We start from the raw sequence: 12,328 nt of genomic DNA, 5'->3' as shown, positions 1-12,328 counted from the left end.
TATTTGAATACAATTCATGAATTAATTGATTTTTTTATTTATCTTATTTCATATTCTTTTTTTCACATGTATACTTTTGTTCCTCAATGTACTTTACAGATAATATTTAATGCATACATTTGCGATTTGCGATCTTTGCAGTTGCTGGAGCAGTACAGAAATTCAGACGAGGGTAAGCTAAATCCTCTGGTGCGTTTGCTGAAAGTGAATGCTTAGTTTACCACGTGTTTCGTACGTTCCACTAAAAGTTTAATTAGTTTAATACCGTTTCTTAGAGCACATTAGATATCATAGTCCGCGCATAAGTAGAAAATTATCGATGAATCGTTATTTCCAATTGATAGCCACTCTTGAAAGGAAACGAAAACAGAGGAAATCGCATCGGAAATTTGTGATCACTTAATATACGTGGTCCTGCGTTAGCTAGAGATTTCGATGATAGTAGGTCTTTTCGAAGTAAATGTACGCACGTGGTTTCTCCGAAACCAGGAATAAAGCTTAATTGGCGAAGAAAAAGGAAGAAAGAGAGAGAGTTAAATTTACTCAGAAGTAACGCGAACAAAGTACGTACGTTAATTTAGACTGGTGCTTCCCAAACCATTTCAGTCGCCTATTTACGGCCACAACATACTGATGGAACACGCATGATATTCCGCTTTATAGTCCAGCAACGCATATCCTCCAACTTCTACGGGGTGTCTCAGAATTATTGCATTTTTCTAGTTAGAGATTCTTTGACGAATATCGAACTGTTTCAATTCGACTTAATTCGCCTTCGATGTGACGTGTGTCAATGAATTTTCTATAAAATTGTGTGTATTGTAGAATCTTAGAATTCCTCGAGATGATATGACAAAGCTTATTGTGATATCAAATAAATAAAACCTCGCAACCCTGTTTTTACGAATCCAGATAAAGGAAATAAGAAAGTTACAACTCATGTGTGCGAATTTGCAAGAGAATGTTAATTACTCCGTGCAAGTAAAATCGCGCCTTGCTTTGTTGGACGTGGAATAATTTATTCGTATACATCAGTAGCGTTTTATGGTCGAAATAATCTGTCGCTTCGGTGAACGAATGACGATAGTAAACATCTCGACGATCAATTCCAATATTTTAGTGTAGACTTATTAGTCGGAGAAAAGCTCGGTATTCTGAAAATTCAATAAAATCTAAGATTTTGTAGAAATGTAATTCCTGTGAACCTAATCACATAATTATTTTTGGTTTTGGCTAAAAAACTATTATAGAGTTTGAAATACTCCCTTCAAAGAAATCAATAAATGATTTAACATGAAAAAACATGAGAATACGCGCGGACGCGATTGTTTAAATCTCCAGAATGTATGATGTCTCGTAAAATAAAGATCTGCAAAACATCAGATAAGAAAATCGAGATTCCGAGAGATTTGTTTTGCGTACCTTAGAGGATAACAGCTTCGGACTCGAATTATTAAAAAACATTGTTGGAAATGTCTGTTTGTTAAGTTCCTACGATTTCTCAGAGTTAAAATCGTGCTAATGCGACTTCGAGGTAAATCGATAGAACTCACACTTTGTTTCGTAATGTCAGTGCATACGCTGAATCGCACGAGGCTATTTTATTATACTTAGAAATTATTTCCTTGATAGGTTTGCTAGTACCTGTCCGGCGGGAAGTTACCTCATAATGTTTTGCCTCAATCTAGTTTGGGTAATAATTTAGCGTTGTACGTTAAACGATGAGCGCAAGCTGTTCGTTCATATGCGTGAGTTTTACCGCATTTCAGAAATTAAGAATAAATTCTTAAGAATTAAACGTAAACATGAGGACGTACACGATAATGTATATGGCAAAGGATAATCGGTAGAAACGCGCGGACTATCCGTGAATCTAGTCCTTTTTAATGTTAGTAGATCTTGTATTTGCAATCACGCATTACTGTGAGTTTCGTACTGTATTTTTTACTACCGTCCGTTCTCACGCGTGCCAATTTATCATGCAAAAATGTGTCTTCAGATGGGCCTTTTCGTATAGCGATCATCGCGCGGTGTGGCCCCAGTAGTAGTAGAAAAACATGCGTATGTTAACCACGTAAACCGTACCCAGGATAAAATACGTTCGCCAATCGAACATTATACACGCGCACTGCGCGTATAGTTAATTTTGTAATTTACAAGTTATACAGGTTTCTCGTGATAGTTTAAATTTAGAAAACTTGTATAGCTGGCCTATTTGTGCAATGATTTTAGTAATATTATATATTCGAATGAGCGTAACAGAATTCAGTATTTATTTCAAGCAATCGCGTAGCTCGTTGCGATATACGAGTCATTATGTCAGCCTGGAAGGTACGAGTTTTCGTGGCTACAACAAATGCATTCGTGCAATGTCCTGCCAATGCAATTGATATTTAAGTACTAGTACTAATACAATATGCCCAATCGCCGATCCGAATCGACAAGAAATAGATACATTAAACGTACTGCGGATGTAGCGAAATGATCAAATGTACTTCAAATTCCGATTTCGGTGTCGACGGAAATCGCGAAACTGATCTGAATACAATTATTTCTGTCGGAGATAATGATGAGATATGATCTGTTGATGATTCAATCATCCAACCTCTGAACTTAATTTTGAATATTCCGCTATATGCAACATTTTAGTTTATTTCTTGTTGAGTGAATTCGGTGATTAGGTCTAATATGCATATAACATACATACACATTTTCACTAGCAAAAGGAAAACATAGCTGTTTATCGATTTTGATCGATTTTGCTTGCACATAATAAATTTATATCTAGAAAGCTTCATTTGTGTGAAAGCGTTTCATGGAATATGCCTTGCAATAATTGTTAATAATGCCTGAAGTTTCAAGTGTTCAGTGGCATACTGTATGAATCTTGAATAAAAAAAGCTTTGTACATATTCATGACATATAAATTGTAGACTCATCCGCTTGCACATGATATAGATTCATTACGTGCAGATTCATCATTACGTGGATCAAAATCAGCGAATAATCAGTTGTGTTTTCTTCTTCTTGTGAATATCCCAGATATCGCGCATACTTGTCTTGATTGCAGATACGGGCAACTAAAATAAATGCTACACACAATTAAAAAACTGAAGAAATTTGTCTGAATTAATTAAAATTTGGTAATGCAGCACTAAACAATGTCTAAATTTAACGAAATTTTGATCAGAGTACAGTTAGTGTTCAATATGATATAAAAAATTTCACTTTATGGAATAAAATTCCAATAAAATTGAAGTTTGTAACAAAATCTGTGATTGAGAAAAAGTCAACGTGATATATCTAATATGTATAGAATATCTTATAAAATGTAATGGTTTAGCAATATTTTCTATCAAACTCTTCGCAAATGGAAATTTCATCTTTTTGATCAAGTTGCAAATTTCCGATATTAAATGTATATTTTTGTAATATCCATAAATGGCCATTTTGCGAGAATTTTCGTCCATTCAAACTTAAATTATTTAGCCCACATATGTGCTGAAAGTAATTTTTATTATCAAATACAATTTTAATAAGATGTCAGTTTAATTTTAGTGGAAAAAATGTAGTTTTCTGAAATTCGATGGAAGATATTGCCTTACTAGCATTATATTTTATACTCTTTTAAGTATACATGTAATGTATAGTAAATATTTAACATTAATAGTAACGTATAAAGTTGGATGAGAAAGAAAGAATCATAAATATTTCAACTTTATAAATAATATATAATAACAGTAATATATGCATAACTAATATACAAATATTGTATTAATTTCCAGCAAAACTTTTGCCGAGTAAGATGCTTCGGCAAAGTTTTGCGCAAATCGATATCTCGTACAGATATCGATTTAGTAGCTGAATTAAAACGCAATGCTTAGTGAGTTAGAATTAACGTCGCTTTCGTTGGGTGCTGATTATGCGAACACAGATCGTGTTTACAAGACAAGAGAGGAAGAGAGAGAGACAGAAATGGTATTTTTCTATGGTAGCTTATATAAATGCGCATATGCGATTAGACTTAAAACGTCTTTTACGACAAATGCACACTCCCTCATGAGAGTATGTTTCCGCGACATGGATTCTGTTATAACTCGAATACGATCCGTACTTACATACGTATCTCTTCGCAACGTTCACGAGAACCTTCACGTGCATTACAGCATTCTCCGTGATCATTTTAGAATAGTGTTCCATAAAAGTAGCTGTGCGTATACGGATTCGCATATACATACATTATACAATTCTGTCCGTTAATAAATTTAACTAACAAGGAAACTCACGGAGATGTCGGATTTTGATGAGCTTGAAACATGTTTTAATTTAAACCAAAATATCATCGAAATTATAAAAGGTAGAAAACAATTTTCTCAATAAAAATTACAAGAGTACTACACACACACAATGACGTCTTAAATTTCGACGAATCTTAAATTTTTTGAAAATGTTATAACTTTTAACATATCCTCACACCATATAAAATTTTCTTTTTAAATATAATAATTTATCGAAATCTGAAGTAGTAACAGATAAAGAAGAAGATATTCTTATTCTGTCCTTATATAACTGTTCATAATCAAAGGATTAATCTTTAATCTTGAAAATTTATTAGCTATGATTCTCCTTTTTATGTTATGGAGGTTTATGTATATTTTCAATTTATGTTCTTAAATGTCGAGATCTATTTAGAAGTTCTCGTAAACGAATCCTTCGATCAGAACTTAAACAGAAGTTACGATCCATTATCGATGGAATAGATGTTATGTTCCGTAGTAGGATTAAAATTGCTTTCCATAATACATGGAATGTCATGTCCTCAAGTGTCCGACCAGTATTCAGGACATATAGTCGCACGATAACCACCGGAATGTTTTTCTTACATATATTACATTTAAATGAAGGAGGAAGAAACTTCATAATAAAGACATACATATGAGTAACAAAATTCAATATATATAACTTATTAATAGCTAATCATAAAGTATCTTCAGTCAATGAAAAACTCGCGCACGATACATTCATATCGTCATAAATCTCGAAAAAACAATTGTCTATTTAAATTATAATAAATAAATAAATGTGACATAAATATATGCAACAATAATGTTTCTCCGACAAATCTGTCTTTCGGAATATAAGATTATTATATACGGATAGTTATCCGTTAAATCGATACATTCATCTCTTAAAAGTGCATATGAGCACGTTTAAGAAAATTCGTGTCTTCCAGCTTGGTCTAGAGATATATTTACAACTATAGATATATTTCAAGCTTATCAAATTAGAAGGTAAACACTTCCGTGAAGTTTCCTTACAAGTTCACTCATAAGATAAAAGTAGTCCAGAAAATACAATGATGATACAATTATTGTATTAATAAACTTAATAACTGTTACGTGTGAAATTGATAAGAACAACTGGTGAACGTGCACTTAAATAATTCGAAGATTATTCAATAAATAACAGCTATTAATTTTATTATTGGATTATTGTTACATGCTGACTAAAATTGATCTTAGTCCCTTTTCATGCGATTACAAAGAAAGGTTTATTTATATCAACTCAAAATCGCTCATAGAAATAATACGTAGGATACGATTATTTTATTGCGAAGAGACGACACCAATATTTCCATTACGAACACGCTAAGTGCCATGCATGTATATTTGAGATGCGCGTTGAAATTTTTGTCGCGCAACATGCGTACACATTTGGCGCACGCAAAGTAAGATAAGCTATAGTATATTACATATGTAATATATCATCCGTATTATGTAATAAAGACGCTTTGCGATATACATGTGTCTGTTTAAAATTTGTTAATCCTCCTCCTCATAATAAAATTTGCAAACAAATTTACGAAATATTTCTATATGTGAAGAATTGACAAATCTAGAAAATCATTTCCTTCGTGTTAAATGTTCATTATTTTCTCTTGCAATTATAAATTTGTTTTCGTCTGCTTCGGAAACTATTAATGTATAATTAAAAGTTTTGTTAAATTTAAAAAAGAATTTATCTCAAGAATTTGTTGAAAAACTTGAAATATCTAATATAAATCGCGAACTTATATCTACATTCTGATATTTTGCGGTTAATCGAGAGGATATTGAGAATCGGAAGAAAAGAGAGAAATGCTCGTCATCTAAAAAAAAGAAAAACGCCGACGAAGATCCGCCGTGTGAAAAACGGCATCTCGCACCCGTTGGGCCAAAAATGACACTCTTATATGCATGTTGGAGCGCGCGCGGGCGCATGGAAGAGCCCGTGAGGATGACGTATGGGGTCCATAGGGTAATTTTTTTCCCGAAGCGTTTTAGCGCGATGCGCCTCTACTTTTTCCGGCGCCGTAATCTATAGGCGCACTTAATACAGCCTCTCGTTTGAGTAACCTCACCCTCTCCCTGCGCTTTCGCTCGTCTTCTTTTCACCCTATTCTCCCTCTCCCTCTCTCTTTCTCTCACTATCTCTCTTTCTCTATGTGGCATGCACTCGCTCACGTGTGACGTCGTCCCGCTCGTTTCTCGCGTTCTCTTCCCTCCTTCTCACCCTTGCACGTACACGCGCACGAGACACGCATACACACCCTCCGTCTCCCTCTTTCTGCCTGCGCTCGGCATCTCTCCGGGCTCCACTTAGCGGGACTGCATAATATATCACGCGTGAGCTGCTTTTACACCGCACACCTACGCCCTACGGGGCGCGCAGGGCGGGTCACGATGCCGACGTTTACGTTTACGTGCGCGCCACGCAGCACGCGGCCACGTGCACGAGAGAATGTCGACGCGCAACTGCATTTTGTCCGGCGTGCGCGCGATGCATTTCCACCGCGAGCGTAAATCGGCTTCTCGCGCTGCCCGAGCACGACGACCATAACGGCAGCATATAATCGGCAACAGAAACGTCGTCTCTAAATTATTTTTTGGATACTACGTCTGCGTGTAGTCTCGCCGTTTACCAATTCCTACGCTGGATCTTTCGACAGTCTTTTTTTCAGGAATTGCGATATAGTGAACGTCAGGACTCTGAAGCGCGTGGAGAATCAATTAAGTTAATTGTGTTATCGTAACGTTAAAATACGTAATATATTTTATGACGTTAAATATTTTCGCTAATATCTCATTCGACCGTGATTGTCATAATTTACTGAATCAATAAGATTGTGAGTAATGGTTGTTACTAAAAGATGAATCAAATGAAAAAAGTGATTACTATTGATTATATTATTGGAAAATGGAACGTCATAATACTTATCTCGATGCTACTATTAATTGATACTAGTTGCAACATTTTACTTTTATTTATTATATTCTCAATGTTTCTAGCTTTGAAAATGGGAACAAAGCGTAGATTTAAAAAATCGATACATTACTAATAGGTCATACGAACAAAACTCATATTCTTTTGTCATGAAAAAATTAAGATTTCTGGATCTCATCGAACGGATAATATTACATGAGCTTGCAACGCGTCTACCGTAATCTTCGTGCCAGACAATAGTGCGCGCATCCGGGATCATCGTGATTTCGGGGAAAAATAACGGCGACGGGTGCGGACGAGCGTGGAAGAGCGTTCTCACGATTACAGGAAGCAACCCTTTGCCGCGCGAACGTGTCGCGAGGACCGAGGGCATGCGTGTGTGGCGGGGGTGCTATGTCCATTACGCTTATTACAACCCCGACCGCCCGCCACCGCTACCGCCGTCCTTTAACCATCCTCTCCCTCGAACCCCCGCCGCCACCCACCCTTTTACGTGGATGAACATCGATCGACACACGACCTGGAATAGTCGGCCGCGCCAGTCAACGCGCCAGGTAACTAAATTGCCCTCGTTCTCTCGACGTCCCGAATTTGGTTAGACCGAACGTCGAAACTTCGATAATGTCCCGGCACTTTCTGACGGACCACCTCCGACGATTCGACGCATTCCGCCGCTGGAAAACGCACTCGTTCTTTCTCACCTAAGTTTTAAAGTCACTTTTCAAATCTTCGAACGCACTGCATTGGTCCGACGATTACTCGCCAAACTGATGAATCTAATTTTATTTCTGATAAGTTCCTAATTATTCGAGTGCGAAATATCGTGGGATAGCTGGACTTTTCACGACTTTTTTATGAGATCTTTTATTTCGTTCAGTAATGTAAAAAGGCAATGGCAACGTTGAAGTTTTATTATAAACTAGAATTAATCCGTTTGTTCCGCCAAGAAAAAACGGATTTTATTATAAAGATTATTAAGAAGTCGAATGAAAATATGGGCTAAAATTAGTTAAATAACGAGAGAATTTTCAAATTAATTATGCACACAAGGAAATCAAATACATAAACATGTTGTTGTTACGTAGCGTTTCTTCCACGGAAGAGATGTGCGGCATACGTGATGGCTATTCGAAATCTATATTGCAATGAGTTATTGCTGTTTCCTTATGTTTATTAAATGAATTGGCTACTGCACCTGCACAATGTATATTGTTGATATACATTTCGAGAGCATTCAATTATTGCCAGCATCATACGTTATGCGCTGATTTATAACGATTCAAAATCATTTCATACTGCAAACAAGAGTACTAAAGCAAAAAAGTATTTGATTGAAAATATAATACATATGATTTAATGAATTTTTACCACAATATAATAAAATAGTCAAATAAAATAGTTAAACAAAAGATGAAATATTTTCCAAATAATGAACTAAATATAATCTCATCGAAACAGTACCGAGAAATTGCTTCATTTCGTCACATCGTTCCCGCCTTTCGCTGCTCCCTAAAATCGGATCGGTTTTCCCAACTACGAAGGGTACCCTTTCGACTCCAAGATCGACGAGCCGGAGACGAGCGGAAAGACCAGGAAGAAGAGAGAGAGAGAGAGAGAGAGAGAGAGAGAAAGAGGAAGAGAGAGAGAGAACGGGCACGAAACCCGATCGTTGTTTACGCAGTGCGTCGTAACACCCCCCGCGTAAGCAAAGCGCCCATCTATCCACCCATCGCTTCGAGCAAACACACCCCGCCGCCGCTGCGGTACCCTAAAAGCGATATTCGGTTCCCGAAGGCCGCGTTTCTCTCTTCCCGGAGCTGTGCTCGTGGGTGAATTTGAGCAAACGACGGAGACGTACCGCCGCCGTTTCTCCGAGCGAGAATTCAACCGAAAAAAGGCAGCACTCCCTCTTCCCTCATTACAAAACGCAGCTGTATTGTCAGAACGCGTATTAATGCAACGCGTCGCGATGTAACCGAGCTTCGTGTGAGCAACAGCCTATCCATCGAGTATCCGCGCGAATTATCACGCTTCGCCCTCGTCCCTCGCATCGATTCGCGCAGTCATTATACCCTTCAGTCGCAGAATCGCACGTTAGGGAGAAGAGGGCCAGGGAGTCGAGTTCTTACTCGTCGCGTACGCACCATTGAAGGACGCGTTCGATGGGCCCTGAATAAAGAGAAAGAAAAAAAGAAAGAAAGAAAAAAAGAAGAGAGAAAAAGACGAGGAAAAGGGAAAGGAGAGGGAAATAATTGTGAGGAGAGATCCCGCTGACAGGGGCGCGGCTCCTGATTGCTGTCGCATTGTGCAACCACCTCGTCCCGGCAACGAGGACGGGGCATCATTGTCGCGTGCATCGGTTGCCTGAATACGACCGACAGGTCGACTAACGTCGAATAACGTGGGAGGAACCGCGAGGAGAAAGACGCACGCAGGAGGTACGCGAGGAGGGAGCTCCGCTCTGGGGCGCGCCATGGGACAAGAGGGCGGGGGGCAAAAATTAAACCCCAGAGACAATGGGTCAAGCGTCCATAGAATCGGAAACACCAAACACGCCCTTGCCCTTCTGTCCTCTTTCTCGTTCTTTTTTTCTTCTCGGAGCCCCTCGTCGTCCCGCCGATTAAGCGGAAGTCGATGAAGCGCCGACATTGTCGCGCGCGCGCTCATGACGATGATTGCAATATCGATATTACTCTTCTGCTTGGAAAGTGGCGAGAGAAAATGCACAGTGGCAAAATTGCAATGTGCTAGTTGTTAATTATCGTGAACATAATTCGTGTGCAAGAAAAATATAATATAATCTCATAATTTATGCTGTAGTAAAGTCGTATCATTTACATGCTGCATCAAATTAATTTTATATTGATTAATTTATTTGTTTCTGATTTAACATCCGTTCAATGAATTGTGACTGCGTAATTTCGTACATGATCCACTTCTAGATTCTAAAATTCACGACACATTCAAGTAAATGTATTATAGTACTGCTTGAAAATCCTGTGAAAATAATACATATACGCGATCAGTGTAGCAATGATATCTATCGCGATTGATGCAATTTTCAGCAGGATGGTGCACAAGTATCATATTTATCATCCCTGCAAAGTTACAGAAGCGATCCACATTCGGGTGTACGTACGAGGCTACTTGAATCTGTCATCCGCGATGCTCAATGACACAAATGCACCGACCCATTCACGATTACGTGTTATTTTATTTCATAGTTTCTCGCGCCCCTTATGGTGTCTGCTCGTCGATGTGGCGTATTAAACACGAATGGACGGAGAGACTGGCACACGGTGCAAATGGGAACAGGCGCTCTCGCAGGGAGGAACGGAGACAGGCAGAGGACTGTGCAACGAAAGCTCTATGTACGTTATTGCAACGGTGATGAGGAAAGACAACCAGTAGGGACACACGCAGACGTGTGTGCGCACGAACGCCGCATACACACACATACACGGCGCGCAATGTGGACACAGTCAAGGTCCAGTGATCGGCTGATTGATTGTCTCTACGGGGGTCGCTATTTAGGGGTATCATCGTGAACCGGATGACAGAGCCGCTCGGATGCTACCGGGATAGACGAACCCGATCTGCTGGAAATTTAACATGGACACGATAAAAATCCACTATCTTTTATTCATTAAATTACATAAAAATTTGTTAGGAGGATTAATAAAAAAGAAAGTCATTTATGAAAACAATAATTTGAAATTTCTTTAAGAAACTAGATCCATTTATAGCAAAATAATATCATAAAATATGCAAGCTATAAATACTGATTATTATGTCAGTGCTTTGCGCAATTAACTCGCATGAAGGGTTCGAGTTGAAAAGACGAAGACGTCATTTATAGTCGACGACAGCGACGAGTCGGTTGCCTCGGTCATCCAGCACTCAATTGGTGTCCCCCACGTTTCCGATCACACGGAGGAAATCGCCCTCCTTTGGCTTTAAATCGGGTCACCGGATATGTACTCGAAGGACCATAATGGGGACGAAAGTTGGAGGGAGACTCGAGGAAGGCGCGAAAGGAAAAAGCTATGAAGGGTGAAAAGGAGTACTTTGGTGGTCGAGCAGGAACGAGAAAGGAAAGTGTAGGATAATTTGATAAGATCTTGAAATTTTAGCAAACAATGAGCCTTAGTCTATACAATCAACTCTACAGTAAGATATTATTAAGTTGATTGTCATAACATTAAAAAATTTTTCGTTCTCAGATTTTTTCGTAATCACTTATTTAAACGCTTTACTGTGTTACAGTATTGAATATCTACATAATATCTGAAATATATTACGTACAAATGACGAGATTAGGGATTACTTAAATGCACGAGAATATATTATTTAAATTCATTTGTTTCTCTAAAAATCTTTTTAATAATCCGATATTTTATTATTGATTGAAAGTTACGACATCAAAATTAATTATGGACGCAACTCACATTTAAAATAATGTAATATGCTACGTGAAATAAAGAAAAGCTTCGAGGATCGCCCTCTCAGAATATGGTTGGATGACAGCCTTGATAGAGAGGGCGAATAGAGAAGGCGAGCGTTTCGTCATCAGAAATTAATGCAGGGTGACATAGGGTGGCGTTGCTATTGTCCCGGATTCCTGACTCCAGCCACCAGCTACCCCGTTTTGGTAACCGAAGGGAGGAACGAATGCGAAAAAATTCAGATGTGAAATTTTCATTTCCGTCGCGGCCCACCGGCTCGGAAGAAATACTTCCTGGACGGGGTGAGGTTCGCAGGACGAGGGCCGTTATGTCAATGATGTGCTCTCTTGTTTTCGTTGCCCTTCGTTGACATACGTCGTGATACCACTTATAATTTTTGCATATAAATAAATTTTTTAGTTTCAATTCTTTTTTTTACAAAGATGCTAAGATTATATCACATTTTCTTGGAAATTGCTTGATTCATGATCAATTCAGGGTTCATCTAATTAATCTTTGAGTTTAAATAATTTCAATTATGTCACATGCGATTCTCTTTATCGCTAAAATATTGAGATATCCCGTAAACATGTAAAATATTAAATCCTGTAGTTGCAAGT

The 12,328-nt window shown here is 38.2% G+C and overlaps 1 protein-coding gene across 4 annotated transcripts in view; it reads left to right on the top strand.

Annotated features, from left to right (window-relative positions):
• The window catches only part of LOC105282015 (S phase cyclin A-associated protein in the endoplasmic reticulum), a 38,837-nt gene extending 33,036 nt beyond the window's left edge, over nucleotides 1–5,801 (top strand). For all 4 annotated transcript variants that reach the window (XM_026970951.1, XM_026970950.1, XM_011343664.2 and 1 more), the window contains one exon: nucleotides 142–5,801. In XM_026970951.1, the coding sequence (XP_026826752.1) occupies nucleotides 142–216 (75 nt within the window). In that variant the 3' untranslated portion in view covers nucleotides 217–5,801. The remainder of the gene's footprint in view (nucleotides 1–141) is intronic.
• The last annotated feature ends 6,527 nt before the right edge of the window (nucleotides 5,802–12,328 follow it).

Source organism: Ooceraea biroi, chromosome 7, assembly GCF_003672135.1.
Source record: "Ooceraea biroi isolate clonal line C1 chromosome 7, Obir_v5.4, whole genome shotgun sequence".
NCBI lineage: Eukaryota > Metazoa > Arthropoda > Insecta > Hymenoptera > Formicidae > Ooceraea > Ooceraea biroi.
This window is presented reverse-complemented; position numbering and strand designations above follow the sequence as displayed.